The sequence below is a fragment of the Mastomys coucha genome, unplaced genomic scaffold (genome assembly GCF_008632895.1).
Source record: "Mastomys coucha isolate ucsf_1 unplaced genomic scaffold, UCSF_Mcou_1 pScaffold22, whole genome shotgun sequence".
Classification (NCBI taxonomy): Eukaryota; Metazoa; Chordata; class Mammalia; order Rodentia; family Muridae; genus Mastomys; species Mastomys coucha.
In genome coordinates this window covers 135,157,013-135,176,198 of record NW_022196905.1, presented here as the reverse complement: position 1 = coordinate 135,176,198, position 19,186 = coordinate 135,157,013, and the positions used below count along the sequence as shown (strand labels likewise).

General features: G+C 51.9%; 1 protein-coding gene across 3 annotated transcripts in view; it reads left to right on the top strand.

Annotated features, from left to right (window-relative positions):
- Positions 1–17,769, top strand: part of Card11 (caspase recruitment domain family member 11) — a 128,330-nt gene extending 110,561 nt beyond the window's left edge. For all 3 annotated transcript variants that reach the window (XM_031338556.1, XM_031338558.1, XM_031338557.1), the window contains exons 13-25: positions 455–555; positions 1,313–1,365; positions 3,509–3,641; positions 4,819–5,020; positions 5,231–5,357; positions 7,064–7,304; positions 8,494–8,590; positions 8,954–9,049; positions 10,171–10,306; positions 12,475–12,654; positions 14,174–14,298; positions 16,512–16,627; positions 17,226–17,769. In XM_031338556.1, coding sequence (XP_031194416.1) covers positions 455–555; positions 1,313–1,365; positions 3,509–3,641; positions 4,819–5,020; positions 5,231–5,357; positions 7,064–7,304; positions 8,494–8,590; positions 8,954–9,049; positions 10,171–10,306; positions 12,475–12,654; positions 14,174–14,298; positions 16,512–16,627; positions 17,226–17,430 — 1,812 coding nt within the window. In that variant the 3' untranslated portion in view covers positions 17,431–17,769. The remainder of the gene's footprint in view (positions 1–454; positions 556–1,312; positions 1,366–3,508; positions 3,642–4,818; positions 5,021–5,230; positions 5,358–7,063; positions 7,305–8,493; positions 8,591–8,953; positions 9,050–10,170; positions 10,307–12,474; positions 12,655–14,173; positions 14,299–16,511; positions 16,628–17,225) is intronic.
- Positions 17,770–19,186: the final 1,417 nt, after the last annotated feature.

Genomic DNA, 19,186 nt, shown 5'->3' with positions numbered 1-19,186 from the left:
GTAATGAATGTACAACAACGGTCTGGTGTCAGCTCCTGTGCCAGAATCCAAGGTCTTTGTCCCATCCACCGTCCTACCTGCCCTCCCCCATCCTCAAAGCACCCCTCTCCACACCCACCCTGTCCAAAGCAGCGCCGGCAGCTGGGGGCCACAGAACCCAGTCTGTGCAGGGCCGCGAGGCCTCGGCTCTGCCTCCCCAGCTCAGCGGTTCCCGTCTGCTTCTCCCAGCGAGCAGCTGTGGAAACAGCTGTGCTCCAAACTCCGCTGACTGCCCCAGGGTTGAGCCCAGCCTCCTCCAGCCAAGGTCATACTGAGGACCAGCTTGTTCAGCCCCTGTTTCCCGAGTAGGGGTGGGAACATCCCAAGTTAAATTTAGTTCCCATGTATATAATATTTATGCCCGCCGAGGCATCGCAGATAAATATCCGGTAACACAGCTGTGCCGCGTTCACAGCAACCCCATCGGAGCCGCAGCAGTATCATGTCAATCACCGCAGAGCCCCCGGGAAACGACTCCATAGTCAGACGCTGCAAGGAAGATGCGCCTCACCGGAGGTGAGTGGCAGGTGGAGGCCTTGGCTAGCTGGTTGACCGTGTCTCCTGGTCCCCAGGTTGGTATGAACTCCTTAAGCCTCTCAACAACGTTAGAAGGAAAGGCGAGAGGGGGCCCACTGTCCGCATGGGGTAGTTGAGGCTTGGAACCACCCTCTTCATAAACCCGGTCCACACTGACCTGTGAGAATACCTGCTTGGTCCCCTAGGGGGCGCACCCTTCTGAACAGCTTAGACCCGTGACCACGGACCTTACTGAAGACTCACAGGCCCACCTACATCACTGTGGCCAGCCAAGGGCTAATCCCACCTACTCCTGCCTAGAGGGCGCGCTGTGTAGGGGGCATGCGTAGGGGGCAAATATGTGGTAAGAAAAGCAGAGTCCTCTTGGCCCTCTCAAGGACAATCTCCCTGCTTCGGCCTCCTGAGTACTGCGATTATCAGCCAGTACCCACCATGTCTAGCTCCACCCACGCCACCCCCTCAAATCCACACACTCCCCTCCTCCTTTTGCCTTCTCCTCAGCTACTGAGATGCGGTCTCTGCAGGCCACCAGGGCTGCTTTCCTGCTGGTGTAGTCCCTCTTCCTCACCTATTCCTGCTTCATCCCATCCTGCTCATTCCCCTATCCCCTCCCATGCTGGCCTCTTAGAACCAAGGCCGGACAGAAAGCCAAAACATTCTAGAAGCTTCTCTACTTTGTTCCCCTGCAGCACACACTCACACCAGTGTTGTCTCACCCCCGGCTTGTTTCTTACAGCACAGTGGAAGAAGACAACGATAGCTGTGGGTTTGATGCCTTAGATCTTGACGGTATGTATGTATCTGCCAGGCCCGGAGGAGTCCTGGTGACTTGGGAGGGCAGGGTCTGTCCCGAGAAGGACTCAGAAAGAAAGCATGGAAGGAAGTCCGTCACAGACCTGAACAGAAGACCAAGGCAGTTCTGTGATTTATAGGTAGAGCCAGCTGCTCAACTGAAGAACAAGGAAAGCCATGGATCTAAAATAATAATTCTAAGACTCAGAATGTGGCTCATCCATAGAGTGATTTCCTCCAATCCCCCCACCCCCAGGGGCTGGGGTTGTGGTTCAGTTGTAGAGCCCCTGCCTAGAATCCCCCAATGAAGGGCTGGGGTGTGGTTCAGTTGTAGAGCTCCTGCCTAGAATCCCCCAAAGAAGGGCTGGGGTGTGGTTCAGTTGTAGAGCTCCTGCCTAGAATCCCCCAGTAAAGGGCTGGGGCTATGGCTCAATGGTAGTGCCCCTGCCTGAATCCCCAAGTGAGGAGGTGGGGCATTGCTTAGTTGGTCTAGAGTTTGCCCAGCATGCCTGAAGCCCTGGGTTCCACCCCGTTCCACATCACCTGGGCTTGATGGCACACTTCTGTGATCCTAGCACTTGTTGGGGCTGGGAGGCTGGAGGCAGGTGTATGTGAGGTTCAAGATCATCCTCCACTACTTAGAGAATTGGAGGCCAGCCTGGACTACATGAAATTGCAGGTGGAGGCCAGGACTGAATTTTAAGGCATGGTCCTCAAATGACCACGTTGAGGACAGTGACACTCTCTCAGTCATACACAGGCTTTATGGAAAGCCAGATGAGAGCCTAGACTTCAGGGATACATGGATTCCAGCCAAGGATCCCTGTTCAGTCCCAGTCCCAACATCCCTGCCGACAGAGACCATGGTGTCAGTGCCATGAACCTGAGGCATGGATCACTGAGAGGGAGGAGAACCTGGAGATGGGCCCATGCCCCAGGTGTCACCAGACCCCTACCCTGCTGGAATAGGTTAGGCTCTGCATCCTCCAGACACACCCTGCCAGTACACACATATACATTCCAGTTCTCCCCAACCCCATCTGTGCCCCTGACTGGCAGAGGCCAGCAGCAGATAAGATGGAAAGATTAGCGACCCTCCATAATTGGGGACCATCACAAGCTATCAAGTGTTAAAGAGGGGTTAGCACCTAATGGAGGCTGGGTAATGAAAGGAACCAAGAGAGTTTTAGAATGGGGAAGCTGGAAGCGAATCCTGGGCAGGCGGCCAAAGTACGTTGCGGGTGTCGGGAAAAATTCCTGTGCAGAATTGGCCTTTGTTATCAGCCCCAAGCAGGACCAGTGTGTCCCTCACCCTGGTGGCTCTATTCCAGTGAGCATCTATCTCCCCTGGGAACTTACAGTCCAGTTAGGTGGGAGAAGAGGAGAGGGAACCCAGGCCTCCCAGACCCAGAGTCTGAAAGTCAGTGGACAAGGGTGGAGAGACCACTTGGAAGTGGGGGTGCTAAAGTGAGAATCCTTGAGTCCACTCCCAAGACAGAGCTGAGAGCTGGAGAGATGGTTCAACTGCTGAGTTCTCGCTCTACAATCATGAGGATGGGATCTCAGATCCCAGCATCCTCACAGCAAGCTGGGTGTCCCTGCAAACATCTCTCACCCTAATTCTGAGGAGCACAGAAACAAGGGTGATGGATTTGGCTGGCCTCCCACCTCTCTGAGAAGGTGTGAGCCTTGGGTTCGGGGAGAGACCCTGCTGCAAAGGAGTAGACAGAAAGTGATAAAGGCGCCAGATGTCCTCTTCTGGTACTCCTAACTCCCTACACACAGACATCTAGCGAGGCTCTTTAGAAGGAGAAGCAGGGGCATGTCCATTTGGACTTGATCTGCCCTGGTGGCAGGAGATAGGCAGAGTGTAGTAAAAACTGCAGGTCTCCGATCCCAAGTCCCCACATCTGTGTACACGAGTAATCCAGCACGTGAGAGATGGAGTCAGGAGAAGAATGGCAAGTTTGAGGACAGCCTGGGCTACATGATACAACCCTGTGCTATGCCTCTGGAGACTCCTCCAAAAGTCCAGTCTACAGGGCTATGCTATTATTTAGCTCCATGCTGTGGGAGGAGGGTGATCCTAGATGCTCCCCCTGGTGCTCCTGGGTCCTAACAGACCCTCATTCCTCTGCAGATGAAAATCACGAACGTTACTCCTTCGGACCCCCCTCCATCCACTCCTCCTCCTCTTCACACCAGTCAGAGGGACTGGATGCCTATGACCTGGAGCAGGTCAACCTCATGTTCCGGAAGTTCTCTTTAGAAAGGTATGGAGACAGGGCTGGGGAGATGGCTCTGTGGGTGTAGCACTTGCCACATGAGCATGAAGACCTGAGTTCAAATCTCCAGAGCCCACATAAAAATCTGGGTGTGGTGACATGTGCTTGTAATCAGCAAGCCCCAGATCCAGAGACACTCTACCAGAAAACGCAATGGGGACTGAGAAACAACACCTGAGCTTGACCTCTGACCTCCACAGGCACAGAGAGAGAGAGAGAGAGAGAGAGACAGAGTCAGACAGAGAGAGACAGACAGAGAGAGACAGACAGAGAGGCAGGGGTCGGGGGAAGAGACTGACTTACAAAAAGGGTACAGAGAAAGGACAGCGATACCAGGGATAGTAGTGGCCAAATAGGGGCTTAAGGATAGGACCCAAGACCCAAGAACTTCATCTTCTCACTTCTCTAACAGAGGGTACCATCTATGTGCCTTAAGACTAAGCCCAGGGTCTCAGTCACAAATCAGTTCCTCAGACTAGGGATGTGGCTCAGTTGGGAGGGTGCTCACTAGCATGCATGAATCCCTGGGTTCCAGCCCCACCACCACATATATCAGGCAGTAGAATCCCAGCACTCAGGAAGCAGAGGTGAGAGGATCAGAAGGTCATTTTTTTTAGGCTACCTAGTGAATTGGAAGCTAGCCTGTGCTACAGGAGACCTATCTCAAAGTGGGGCATTGGGGAGGGTAGAGAGAACCACTTCATCTATTCCTTGACTGTCCAGGATAAGAAAACTTAGACATTGTTGGGTGGTGGTGACATACACCTTCAGTCCCAGTACTCTGGAGTCAGAGGCAGGTACATCTCTCAATTTGAGGCCAGCCTGGTCTAAAGAGTGAGTTCCAGGACAGCCAGGGCTACACAGAGAAACCCTGTCTTGAAAGGAAGAAAGTAAGAAAGAGAGAGAGAGGAGACAGAGAGAGAGAGAGAGGGAGGGAGGGAGAGAGAGAGAGGCGGGAGGAGGGGGAGAGGGAGGGAGGAGAGAGAGACCCAGACACACAGAGGAAGAGAGGGGGCTTCCTGATGACTTCCTGCAATTGCGAATCCCTTAGAACCCAGATCCCCAAACCCCAAGCCTCAAGGACACATACAGCCATGCCACAGCATGCTAGCACGGTCAGCATTTCTCTTTTGAGTCCAACTGCCTATTTTATTTCCCAACTCAGGCCTTTCCGGCCATCGGTCACATCTGGGGGTCACGTGCGAGGCACCGGGCCCTTGGTCCAGCACACAACTCTGAATGGCGATGGGCTCATCACCCAGCTCACCCTTCTAGGCGGCAATGCACGCGGGAGCTTCATTCACTCTGTCAAGCCAGGCTCACTGGCTGAGAGGGCCGGACTGCGTGAGGGCCACCAACTCCTGCTGGTGAGACATAGAGGGAGAAGCTGCGGGGTGTCCCCAGGCCCTTCTCTCCTATGCACACGCATGCGCACACGCATGCGCACCTAGAGACACACGCAGCCCAGTGGCACAAGATGCCCTAGTGTCTGATGAAGGGTGCTCCGGTGGGAAGCAGCCTTAGCCTCGCCCATTTGCAGCACCAAAGAAAATGAACTGTTTGTTCTTGCCCTGCAGCTGGAAGGTTGCATCCGAGGCGAAAGACAGAGCGTTCCATTGGATGCATGCACAAAGGAAGAGGCCCGTTGGACCATCCAGAGGTGCAGTGGCCCTGTCACCCTGCACTACAAGGTCAACCATGAAGGTAAGGCCTGAGCCGGACCTGGTCCACACAAGGGTAGGGTACAGGACACATACCCTGAGCCTCCCCCTGCTTCATCTGTGTCCCATGAGAGTTGAGCCGAGTCTCAACCCAAGAGGATAACAGGTGGGTTTGAAGATGCTCTGTGTCACCCTGAACCAAATCCACCTCCTAGGGAAACAGAGGATGCCGCTCCAGCAGCCTGGCTCGCTCCTCCCCCTGCACGGGTGACATCTGTCTCCTCTGTCATGCTTCCCAGCCTACTACAAGCAGAGACTCTGGGCCAAGCACATCCGGCCGCTGACAGGCAGGCAGCCCTGCCTCCCCGCCTGGCCCAGCCCCCAGCAGCACTGTTTGCTGCCTGGGTGATGGCTTGGATTCTCATTCTCACCTCTGGGTTTTCCTGCGTGATTGCCTCTGCAGCTGGGTCTTATTTTTAACCACAGTAATCATGAATATTTGAGCAGAGCATAAATAGTCAGCCAGATTCTCCAGCCGCTCTCCTGCCCCTTCCCAGCAGCACCTCTGGTGCAGAGGATGACACTATGGGGCCCAGTCACCCTCACTCATAGGATTTGCTCCTACCAGCTCCGAAGCCTGCACCAAAATAATTAAATCTCTAGAGGACACCTTGACCTGTGGGCTACAGGGCTGCAAAGTGAGTTGCGCCCCTAGTGGTGAATGGTAGCATAGCCCTCCAGACTAAATTTCTGGGAAAGCCCTAAAATAGAGCTTAGACTCAGGGATGCTGGGTGGTACTTGGAAGTCTGAACCAGGGCTGTGCAAAGCTAGGACACCCCTGAAAGACCCGACATGAATCTCTGTTTCTTCATACCAACTCAACTGCCTGGAATGACCTTTGGCAATGAATGACCTCCTAGAACCCTGCTTGTTACCGTTCCCATTTTGACCCACACCCATCTGTCACTGGAGCTATTTGGAGATATAAATTATAGGTGTATACCATGGGTGTTCACTGAAAGATTGTAGCATTTATTAGATTCACACTGTAAGCCCTGAATGCTCCCAAAGTTACTTGCAAAGTTTTACTCAAAAGACCAACAACATTTGGTGTAATCACACCTGCAGCATTTGACAGTAGCTACTAAAGCTTCCACATAGATTCGCAATGACCTGGTGACTTGACTTCTGTATCTGTGTCCAAGAGAAACGAGCACATCCGTCCACCAAAAATAACGTATCTGAGTAATGCACATCAGTGTGGAGTACTATACAGCAATGAAAAGGAATGTGTGACACAGTGTCCTGTCTTACGAACATAATAATGACCAGTATCAGCCAGACGCAAAGGAGCTCATGATACTTGTTTCCATTTTTGCAACATGAGGTACGGCTAGGTAGGACTACAGCAATCCGGATAAGGTTAGCCTGAGAGAGCCTATGGGTTAAGAATAGGAGCTATCCACGTGTATGCATTTGCAAATTTTCATTGAGTTGAAGGATGCATATAGTCTACTGCATGTTAAGTACCACTTGGCCATCATGCAGAAAAGGCATGGGGAACCACAATGCAGACGCTAGTAAGTTAGACGTTGTGGCTCAGCACAAATTTTAGCCCTAAGCTTTCTTGGAGGCTCGGGGAAAGAGGAACCCCTAGATGGCATGGCTGCCCACTCACAAGGAAGAAGATGGGCACTCAGAGCAGGTGTCTCCAGGGTGCTTACATTTCTGGATTACATTCTCCTCAGGATACCGGAAGCTGCTGAAGGAGATGGAGGATGGGCTGATCACATCAGGGGATTCGTTCTATATCCGCCTGAACCTGAACATCTCCAGCCAGCTGGATGCCTGCTCCATGTCCCTGAAGTGTGACGATGTGGTGCATGTCCTAGACACCATGTACCAGGACAGGCACGAGTGGCTGTGTGCACGAGTTGACCCCTTCACTGACCAAGACCTGGACACAGGCACCATCCCCAGCTACAGCCGGTGAGCTGGGGGATGGTCTCCCAGACCAACCCTCTATAAAAGGGTTGCTTACTTTTGTAAGGATGGTGCAGTGTCCTCACAAAATCTCCTAGCACCCTCATTCCATCCAATGACCACCAGGCATGCTGGGAAGCCTCTACCAGGAGACACGCCCCCAGCCCCTCACTGGATGATTCTAGGCAAGGGCTCTACCACTGGGCCACACCCCCCACCCCTCACTGGGGGATTCTGGGCAGGTGTTCTACCACTGAGCCACCCCAGCCCCTCACTGGGGGATTCTAGGCAGGGGCTCTACCACTGAGCCACACTCCCAGCCCCTCACTAGGGGATTCTAGGCAGGGGCTCTACCAGGAACCACAACCCCAGTCCCTCACTAGGGGATTCTAGGCAGGTGCTCTACCAGGAACCACAACCCCAGTCCCTCACTGGGGGATTCTAGGCAGGTGCTCTACCACTGAGCCACACCCCCAGCCCCTCACTGGGGGATTCTAGGCAGGTGCTCTACCACTGAGCCACACTCCCAGCCCCTCATTGAGGAATTCTAGGCAGGGGCTCTACCAGAAGCCACAACCCCAGCCCCTCACTGGAGAATTCTGGGCAGGGGCTATATCAGGAGCCATGCCCCCAACTGGTTTTCCTTTTTTTTTTAATTTGCAATGGAGTTTGACAGAACTACCCAGCCTGGAGTTGGATTTACAGTCATGTCCTCAGCCCTTCTCCTCCCAAGGCAGCTGCCGGTCCTGCCTTGCCTTTTTTCTTTTTATCTGAGGTTCAGGGTCGAGGTGGGAGGGGATGGAATCCAGAACCCTGGGGCATATTGGACAAATGCTCTGTCTCTGAACCATGCCCCAGTCCTTGAGTGATTTCTCTTCACTCAGGCTGGGTTGAACCATCAGGTGTCAGGGCTGTTGGGTAACTGTTCTTCCACACAGTGACACCTGCTCTTCTGAGCCCTAGCTGCTGCTAAGTCAGTCACAGGCAATAATGGAGCTCAGCCAGTGAGATGGTCAGTGAAGAAACCCAGACACAAGGGCATGCCCCTGCATCTGGTCTGCAAGATTCTGGATCCCAACCCCTATGGGAGAGCCCTGTGTTTCTCAGGGAACCCTCAGACCCAGCTTCTCCAGTTTGTGGGCCACACACCTTGCCCAGCCATAGCCCTAAAGCTGCTCTCATATCCCCTCCACAGGGCTCAACAACTTCTCCTAGTGAAGCTCCAGAGGCTGGTTCACAGAGGCAACAGAGAAGAGGCAGACAGTGCTCACCACACCCTGCGCAGCCTCCGGGTAGGTACACACACACACACACACACACACACACACACACACACACACCTATTCCTCCCTACACATAAGAAGCCATGTCACCACATCATTGGGAAGATGCATTGCAGGGAACTTGGTTCCTTGGGAAGGGGGAGCTTCACTTAGGAGACTCACAAACCCTTGCCTCTCAGCCCTTCCTACTCTGGTCTCAGATGCAAGCAGTTGCCCTCTCCCAGGCTCTGCTGCTGCCAGGTTGCAGGTCTTTGATGTTGCACTTGACATTCGGGCCAGAGGGGACTTGGGGCCGGGTGTACATCTCTGTACCGCAGTCTCACACTCAGGAGCCCTTTGCTCAGCCTGAGCTGATTGACCAACTCATTCCAGAACACCCTGCAACCCGAAGAGACGCTTTCGACCAGTGACCCCCGGGTCAGCCCCCGCCTCTCCAGAGCGAGTTTCTTCTTCGGCCAGCTCCTGCAGGTAAGGTTGGCAATCAGATGCCCACTGACTTTTCTGGCACAGTGTGCCTACCAAGAAGAGATACCAGGGGGACATAACAAGGTATTGTATTTTGGGCGCCCCTTGTGACTTCTCACAGCACCTGGCTTCTCCAGTCCCATTTTATCCCCACAGTGACAGGTCTGTAGACAGACTCTGCGCCTGCTGGAAGCCAGTCTCACTTTCATAAAAGATTTGAAGAAACTTTAGGCCAAAAGCGTTTCAACAACTCTGCTGCTAAAATATGATTTAAAAAAAAAAAATCAGATGTGCTGTGTCGGAGAGAAAACAAACCCTCCAGATATGTAGGTCAGTTTATTCTCTCGGGGGGGGGGGGGGGGGAGCATTAAACTTACCTGAGCATCCTAGCAGCCAAGGAGATAGAGTCAAGGCTAAGCTAGGGGCATGACTCAGTTGTTTTAAATGCCTACCTACCATGCACAGAGCCCTGGGTTCCTTCCCCGGCACCACATAAACCTGGCATGGTGGGGCAGGCTTGTAATCCCAGCTCTCAGGAAGTAAAGTTCCTGAGATCCAAAGGATCCAAAGGAGTACGTTCAAGGGATCCAAAGTTCAAGGTTCTCCTGGGCTACATAGTGAGGCTGTGGCTAGCCTGGACTACATGAGACCCCTGTCTCTATAGTATGTAAGAATAAAAGCTTGAGGCTGGCACACAGTAGGACAGGGCAGGCTCTACTGGAGTGGAGAGAGACTCAAAGGTGCCCAGAGAGTTCTGTAGGAACCTGAACTCTGTGCCAGAGCTGTGTGAGAAGCAATGATCCCAGAACCCAGAGGATCATGGGAACAATGTGGAAGTTGGAGGTTTCCAACATGTATGGACCCCAGGGGCTGCCAGCCTGGGTCCTCACCAGCTAGAACAGTAGGTGCCCATGGTGTCTTCATGGGATGGTAGCTGGAGTGTTCCAGAGTCTCATGCAGGGGCTGGCTCTTTACAGCAGAGGTGGTCTGTTCTGGGCACCCTGCAGCGTAGAGTCAAGGTTTAAACAAAGATTTTATCTGCCTGGTGCAAGTCAGTCTTGGTGCCAACCAAGGGATTATGCCCACCCACCTACCCTCTTGCCACACCCTCCTTCTCTCCACAGTTTGTCAGCCGGTCAGAAAACAAGTACAAAAGAATGAACAGCAATGAGCGTGTGAGAATCATCTCTGGGAGTCCCCTGGGGAGCCTCTCCCGGTCCTCGCTGGATGCCACCAAACTCCTGACAGAGAAGCACGAAGGTGTGTGAGGACCTCCCGGCCCCTCCCTACAACCCAACAGGGACCTGTCTGGTACACACCCCCACCCTTCTGTGGAGCCACACCTGTCCTTGGGACAGGCTTAGCAGGATGAATAGACAAGGGAGGGGGCTGAAGAGATGGTCAGTAATGCATTTACCCCAGTATCGTTCCAGTTTGAACTTACAACCCCAGCTAGGGGAGGCAGAGACAGGAGGAGGCCTGGAGTTCACTGTCCAGCCATTCTGGCCATTGTTAAGCTTCTGATTTCATGAGAGGCCCTGTCTGAAAAAATAAGGTGTAGAGTGTTTGAGAAAGACACCCAATGAGACACCCAATATCTGCCTCTGGCTTGTGTACATGAGTGTGTGTGTGTGTGTGTGTGTGTGTGTGTGTGTGTGTGCTTGTGAGCATGTGTGCCCGAGCACACAGAGAAACATGCACACAGAGACACACACACACACGCATGCATGCACATGCACACACTTGCATGCATGCACACACTCACACACATAGACATGCATACACATGTGCACACATGTGCCCAGATACCCACATTGACTGAAGCCATGTACCAAGACATATATTTATTGCTTTCTCTCCCTCACTAAGTACTTTTTACTATCTACCTGGCTGGTAAAAAGTCACCCCATGCCCTGTCTCCCAGATGATGGTGAGCCCTCCCTGCCTCCCCGATCCAGGCTGGGCTCTCTCAGGAACAGAGAGGCAGACCTTGAGGATGGGTAATTAGGAAGTCCTCTTTGTTCCCAAGCTGGGCAGGCCAGGAGCAAAGGAAAAGGGACAGGTCCCTTGGTTCTAGGATATTAGTCCCTAGATACCTGGCCTTAACAGATCCCCTAGCCCTGGGACTCAGGAGAATAGAGGAGTCTGCCTTCCATGATAGACCTCAAAGCTTTGCCATCTTGCCGCCTGGTCCTCTCCGCTGCCCTTCAGTCTCCTGTACTCACCCATCTGTCTGCCTGAACCCTCACACTGCATGATTTTCCTGGGGAAGTCCCTATGTGTTCACACCTGACAGAGAGGGCAATACCAAACAAAGGAACAAGTCTGGCCAAATCTACCATGGAAAACCAGTGAGTTTTCTGGGGCTGGTATCAGGAGCGTGTGCGCCTTGGGCCATGGCATCTTCAGAAAGGTCCCACCAGAGGGCAGGTGATGACTCACAAAGGTGCCGCCCCTGGAGTTTCCTGCAGACAGCTCCACCAAAGAGTCTCATCCCTAACAATGGTTTACTGCCTCTGTAACCTCATGGGCTTTTGTATGCACTTGTGTGGCCATGTGAGGTCAGAGAGGGCAGAGGTCTTGTTTTCGGTCACCGAAATGGTTTTACTGTTGTTATTGTTGTTTTGTTTTGTTTTGTTTTACTTTTCATTTATGTGTGTACACATACTCTTGCTACATGAGTGCAGTTCCCAAAGTGACCAGAAGAGGGCGATGAACGCTCTGGAGCTGGAGTTACGGGTAGCTGTGAGTCACTCTGCTCCTCTGCAAGAGCAGCAAGTGCTCTTAACTGCTGAGCCGACCATCTCCTCAGCTCCCATTCTGTTTCTGAGGCAGGCTCTCTCATTGGCTTAGCCACCCCGATGAGGCTAGACTGACTGACCAGCAAGTGCCCAGGGATCTGATCCACCTGTCTCTGCCTTCCAGCACTGGGATTCTAAGTGCACACAACACACAGGATGTTTGCATGAGTTCCGGAGACTAATGTAGGTCTTCACACACTTTCCCAGCAAATACGGCACCCACTGATCCACCCCACCACTCAGTTCAGCAGGTTTCTGAGCCTCGAGTCGTTAGTTTCTGGTGAGCCCTGTAGCCCCGACCAGGAGAGAACATTTCAATCAGAAAGGACATTACTGCATGCCCAGCTGTATCCTCAGACCACACCCCTATTCTAAGAAGCTGTCCTTGGTCTACTGAGGTAGCCCAGACTTCAGGACCCATCAAGGCTCCTCTGTTTCTCCCCTACAGCCCCCTCAGAGGCAGTGTTTTTGGGGGCCCAGAGTAGCTCCAAGATACCCAGGTCCCTTCCCCCACCACCAGAGGCCTCCAGGCTTCATGGGGCCACAAGGGTTGCCAAGGCCTCCATGGACTGAGTGTGTGCTGGGCAGGGCAGGCTCTGACAGCCCACTGTTTCTGTTCTCCGTTAGAACTGGACCCTGAGAATGAGCTCAGCCGGAACCTCACCCTGATCCCCTACAGCCTGGTGCGCGCCTTCCACTGTGAGCGTCGCCGACCTGTGCTCTTCACGCCCACCATGCTGGCCAAGACGCTGGTGCAGAAGCTGCTCAACTCGGGGGGTGCCATGGAGTTCACCATCTGCAAGTCAGGTGAGCATGGCCAGAAGACAGACAGACACAGGCTTCTGGAGCCCATCACAAGAGTGACTCAGCCTCCCTGCCTTCTCCCCTCCCCTTTCTTCCATTGCTTCTCCTCCTCTCCCTCCATCTGTGGCAGGAAGCTTCCCTCCCCCACCTCAGCTCCTCCTCAGTGTTCTCACAAAAGGCATCCTTCACTCTACCCACTCAGCCACTTGGTAATGATCAGTAGCCTACGTCATCATCTCCAGCTAGCTACATCATGGCTCCTTGGGTGCAGCAATGTGTCTCATCACATTTTTAATCCTAACAGTTGGCCATGAATAATATCCTGTGAGTGGATGGATGGATGGATGATGGGTGGATGGATAGGTGAGTGAGTGGGTGGGTACATGGATGGATGGATGGATGGATGGGCAGATGGATGGATGGATGGATGGACAGATGGATGATAAATAGAAATGGGTAGTGGGTAGATGGGTAAATGGGTGGGTGGTAGATGATGGAAAGGTAGATGATAGATGGATGATGGATTGATGGGTGTCTGGGGATGGGTAGTAGGTAGATGGATGGTTGACATGGGGGAATAGGTGAATGGTTGAGTGAATGGATAGGTTATGATGAATGGATAGATGAGTAGATGATGAATGGTTGGATGAGTAAGTAGATGAATAGGTGGTGAATAATTGGATAATGGATGAGTGGGTTGATGGAAAGATGTGTAGATGTGTTGATGATGAATAGGCAGATGAATGGATAGATGGACAGATGGATGGATAGACAGATAGACTGACAGACATATGGATGGACAGATGAATGGGCAGATGGATGGATGGATGGATGGATGGATGGATGGATGGATGGACAGAAAGATGGATGGGTGGACAGATGGATGGATGGGTGGATGGGTGGATAGACAAATGGATGGGTGGATGGATAGATGGATGGTAGATGGATAGATGAATGGAAGAGTAGATGGGTGGATGAATGACTGGTTGGTTGGCTAGATGAATTGATGAGTGGGTGGATGGATGGATGCATGAGTGGGTGGATGGATGATGTATGGATGGGCAAGTGGATGGATGGATGGACAGATGGATGGATGGATGGATGATGGATGGATGGGCAGATGGATGGATGGATGGATGGATGGATGGATGGACAAATGCATGGATAGATATGTGGGGTTGGCTCCAAGTGTGAGTTTCATTATTGAATCAGACATAGTGTTGTCCTACAATGCCTGAGCTACTTTGTCTAATGACATTCACAGCTGAAAAGCCAGAGCACAAGTGTCTACTAAGCCCCTGTGGCATAGTCTGACCTAACAATCATGAACCATGACCTTGACCCCACCCTCAAGGAGCTTCTCTATCTAGTAGAGAAGATGAGGTTCCATTTAACCATAGTAGGAAAGGACCAGATGAATATCAAATTATATGGCACCCAAGATGATACAGGTAGGGCTTGGAAGGAACAACTCACCACAAATAGCAACTCCCACCCTGGGCACTAACTCCCGTCTCTGCAGATATTGTCACAAGAGATGAGTTCCTCCGAAAGCAGAAGACAGAGACCATCATCTACTCCCGGGAAAAGAACCCCAACACCTTTGAATGCATCGTCCCTGCCAACATTGAGGCTGTTGCGGCCAAGGTGAGGAACCCCGGGTACTAGCCAGACTAAGACCCTACCCAACCATCTCTGTGAGGCGCTGGGTCATGGGCAAGGGTGGGTGGCCACAACTATGTCCATCCTTTCTCTCTACTCAGGCCCCAGACCACTCTCTGCCTCCACTCTTTGTCCTCAAATCTCTGATGTGGGCTTCTATGTTGGGACCCTCTTCTGATTTTTGTTTCTACCAGCATACTGGTGTTGGTTCATGCTAGCTAAAGGTGTGTGTGTGTGTGTGTGTGTGTGTGTGTGTGTGTGTGTGTGTGTATGTGCATGTGTGTAAGAGAGAGGAAGGGAGAGAGAGAAAGAGACAGGGGAGAGAGAGAGAGAGAGAGAGAGAGAGAGAGAGAGAGAGAGAACCAGGGTTAGATAGGAGCACATTCTGGTTTGTTTTCTGTTGCTACCTGCGATCCTATTTCATATTTCAAATAAGAAAGCCAGGTCCTATTAGGGAGGTCTGATGACAGAGAAGAGAAAGTGAGTGGGCCAGAGACAAGATGAATTGTACTGGAAAGGTGAAGCCCCACCAGCCAAGATTAAGGGAAGGCAGAGAGCAAACAGATGGGGGGCGAAAGTCCAGAGGGGCGGGGTTTCCAAACTGTCTTCAAGGCCTGGTGCTAGGTCCACAGTGTGTGCAGAGGAAAATTCAAGCTGGCAGTGGTGGTGCACACCTTTAATCCCAGCACTTGGGAGGCAGAGGCAGGCAGATTTCTGAGTTTGAGGCCAGCCTGGTCTACAGAGTGAGTTCCAGGACAGCCAGGACTATACAGAGAAACCTTATCTCGGAAAAAAAAAAAAGCCAGAGGAAAATTCATAGAATGGTGGTAATACTATATTCTCTCTCTGTGTGTGCGCACAGAGAGAGAGAGAGAGAGAGAGAGAGAGAGAGAGAGAGAGAGAGAGACAAAAAAATCAAACAAAAATATCTTTTAAAAAACCCAAACAAACAAAAAACAGAATGTATATATTCTTGAATATATATACGTGTATGTATTTGTATGTATATGTACATGTGTATGTGTATATATGTACATGTGTATGTACATATGTGTATATGTCTGTATACATATATGTGTATGTATATGTATATTTAAGTGTGGCAGCACATGACTGTAATCTTGTCACCTAAGAGGTGAGAGGTAGGAAACTGTAGTTAGTTTTCAAGCCAGTCCGATCTACAGATGAGACCCTTTCAAAAAACTAGAGAAGGAGGGAGAGGAAGATGGAGAAGAGGAGGAAGAGAAAAGAAGAGGAGAGGGAGAGGGAAGAGAGAGGGAAGAAGGGGCAGAGAAGAAGAGAGAGAGAGAACCCAGATCCTCCGCAAGAGCAGCAAGTGTCCTTAACCACTAAGCAATCTCTCCAGCCTTTGCTTGGTTTTTAGATAAGCCCACGCTAGCCTGGAACTGGCTATGTGGCCCAGACTACCCTCCAATTGCTATCTTCCTGTCTCTGCCTCCCAGGTGCTAGAATCACAGGTGCATACCACATGCCTGCCTTTTTATATTGTTTTCTTTGTTTCTCTTTTTTTTATTTATTTATTTATTTATTTATTTATTTATTTATTTTTAATTTTCGACTCTTACTAGGTAGTCCAGGCTGATCTGAAACTCATGATGCTCCTGCCTCAGTCCCCTCCCACATGCTGGAATTACAGGCACACACACCCACATCCAGATTTCTATGTTCTTTTTTTGTTGTTTGGTTTGGCTTGGTCACTTAAACAGGGTCTCACCATGTAGCCCAGGCTGACCTGAAATTCTCAATCTTCCAGCCTCAGCCTTCCTAGGGCTGGGATGGCAATTGTGTATTTTTTTCTCTTTGATGTAAAGTTTGTTGGGTTGTTTTTTGTTTTTTGTTTTTTTAAGTGATGCCTTCAGCCACATGGGAATGTCCTTTCCCACAACTAACAAGCTCCTGGTTAAACAGGTAGCCCCGAGGACCCCTCAGCCAGCCTCCCTGGAATTTTCTGTTCTCTCACCCATTACCAGGAATACCCTGGAAAGCTGGGGGGGGGGGTGAGTATCCATTGCAAATCTCCCTTGGGCTCAACCTCAACAGCCGGTGTCACTGTGCTCAGCAGGATCAAGTGAGCAGTCCTCAGGTGTGGGGCTATGACCTCACCAAGCACAGCCTGGCACCCACGAGGGCAGGTGAGTGGGTGACTGCACTACTGACGGTGGCTGCTACACTTGCAGAACAAACACTGCCTGCTGGAGGCTGGGATCAGCTGCGTGCGCGACCTGATCAAGTGCAAGGTGTACCCCATAGTGCTGCTCATCCGGGTGAGCGAGAAGAACATCAAACGGTTCAGGTAAGGACACCCAGTCCCCACACCCGCCACACACACCACTCTTACTCAGCCCTCCCAAAAATCCTGGGTGCCAGAACCTGTAACACTGACCCTGAGCGCAGCAGGGCAGATGCTGGTAAGACACATGGGGTGAATGTGGCCGGTGGGAGAGGGTCTATCAACTTCCTGTCACTGAAATGAAGTGCATAAGGAACCGAATTCAAAGAGGGAAGTGGCCAGATGTGGTGGCACAAGCCTATATCCCAGCCACTCAGAAGAACCACCAGTTTGAGATTAGCCTGGTGGACTAGTATTCAGCCTTGAAAAATGAGAGTCGTCTAACACCTACCACAATATGGGTGACTCTCAAGGATAGGAAGGCAGACACCATCTGGTTCCACTTATGGGAAATCCCTAAAGGATCAGACTCATAGAGACAGGAAGCAGAATGGTGGGAGCCAAGCTGAAGGGGTGGGGCCAGAGTTTGTGTTTAGTGGGGACAGGACCCCCACAGGCAGCTGTGCAAACCAGGCTTCTAGCTCACAGTGTGAGCATCGAGCCATGCAGCCTCCCCTTGTCTTCCCCTGCTGTCTCTCCCTGCCCATCCCGCCACTCCCAGGAAGCTGCTGCCGCGGCCAGAAACAGAAGAGGAATTCCTTCGAGTGTGCAGGCTCAAAGAGAAGGAGCTGGAGGCGCTGCCCTGCCTCTACGCCACCGTGGAAGCTGAAATGTGGAGCAGTGTGGAGGAGCTGCTGCGCGTCCTCAAAGACAAGATTGTAGAGGAACAGCGCAAGACCATCTGGGTGGACGAGGACCAGCTGTGAGCTTGTCTGAGTCTAACCAGCGGGACACAGACACACGGAGGTCCTGAGCCCCTGGCAACAAAGTCACCAGAAACCGCCTGGTGGAAGGTCAGGCTCTGCTGGTGTGAACAGTGATGAGCAATCCCAGAGCTTGGGGCCCGAGGCCTCCCCGAGGCCAGAGCAGCAGTTGAATGTAAACGCGTGGGACAGGGACGGGTAACTAACTACCTGCAGGCCTCCACAGCCAGAGTGGCTGCCAGCCCTAGAGGAAGCATGCGTCCCAGGCAGGCTGGGTCTAGGGAGACAGGACTCCTCCTATGCCGTTCTTTTTCTTGCATTAAAATGTCTCCAGTTTTCCGACGCTGATCTAGTCCTTTGCAGAGGTTCTTATCCCACAGTCTCACTCGCTGGGCTTCCTCCAAGCCACTCAGTCAAGGTGGGAATGGCCTGAGGTTTCCCACGTGAACGTAGGCTCTGAAGGGAGGTGAAACCAGACCCTTTCTACCCATACCAGACGCTGATTGTAGAGTTTCTCGGCTAGGGGTGGGACCTCGGAAGCCACGCCTACTCCTGCAAGCCCTGCTAGAGTGTTTACCTTTTTGATCCTGTACAGAAAACCACAGCTGCTCTGGGCAGGTGAGCGCAACGCCCTGCCTGTCTGTCTGGAGGCCAGCGCTTCACAGCTCTCCCCACATCCTCAGACTTTTGCTATCTCTCCGCACACACTCTGGGGGTGGGAGGGCTGGGACAGAAGTTCCATCTACAGCTGAGCCCTCTCAGCCACTTATCCTGAGCATTCTGACCAGTTTACCAGCCTCTGCAGTAAACTCTGCCCCGACCCGAGTTGAAAGCTTCTGTGTCTTTACGTTATGACAAATATCACAGGGTGGATCTTCATGGCTTTGTCACATTATCAAGACACCAATTGTCCCATCTTTGTTATCATTTAAAAAGACAAAAAAAAAAAAAAAAAAAAAAAAAAAAAAAAAAAAAAAAAAAAAAAACAGAAAACAGCATAGTGCAGCCTATAACAGTTTCCGCCATTTTAAAAAGATACCGAAAGTGCAACGTAGGAAGCTGAGAGTGAGTAGTGGGGATCCCAGAGGCCACTGCTTTCTGCCTCATGACCCATCCCTAGTCTGCCAGAGACCCAAGCACCTTTCAACTCAACACTCCTGGCAGCCAGCAAGCGAGGAGCCTTCTTTTTCCAGAACAGCCCATAGAAACAAGTTAACTGCTCAGGGTCTGCCAAGGGCCAGCTGCAGCCATTTAAGTCTCAATAAAGCGCCTGGTGAGGAGCCGAGGGGCTGCAGGGCCAACACTCCCACCTCGATAAAGCCTGAAGTGATGGTAAATTTCCTTCAAGCGGAGGCCGTCTCACTTCCACTCAGAAGTCCCGCCAAGGGGACAGACGTGACCGGAAAGGAGCCTCGGATAAAAAGTCTACTGATTTATTTCTATTTATTTATTTAAGTTCGGAAGCCTCGGGCCGGCTGGCCTGAAAAGCCAAATGCACTTTCATAGAGTTTGGGGGGAGGGGTGCAGAGTGAAGATCTGGGAAGGAATGAGTGTCTAGATGTTCCTTCCCTCCAGAGATGGCCAAGCTCCAGCATGCAAGACTGAGAGGCAGGCCCAGAGCAGCAAGGGTGGACGGCAGAATGGGCTGGGAGGAGATTCACTCTAACATCCCACACTCTACACTGACCTTAAGTGAACACAGCCTCAAGTCCCCAGGCTCCTGGGCCTCCTCTTTCCTCACACAGGGCCACCACGCTAC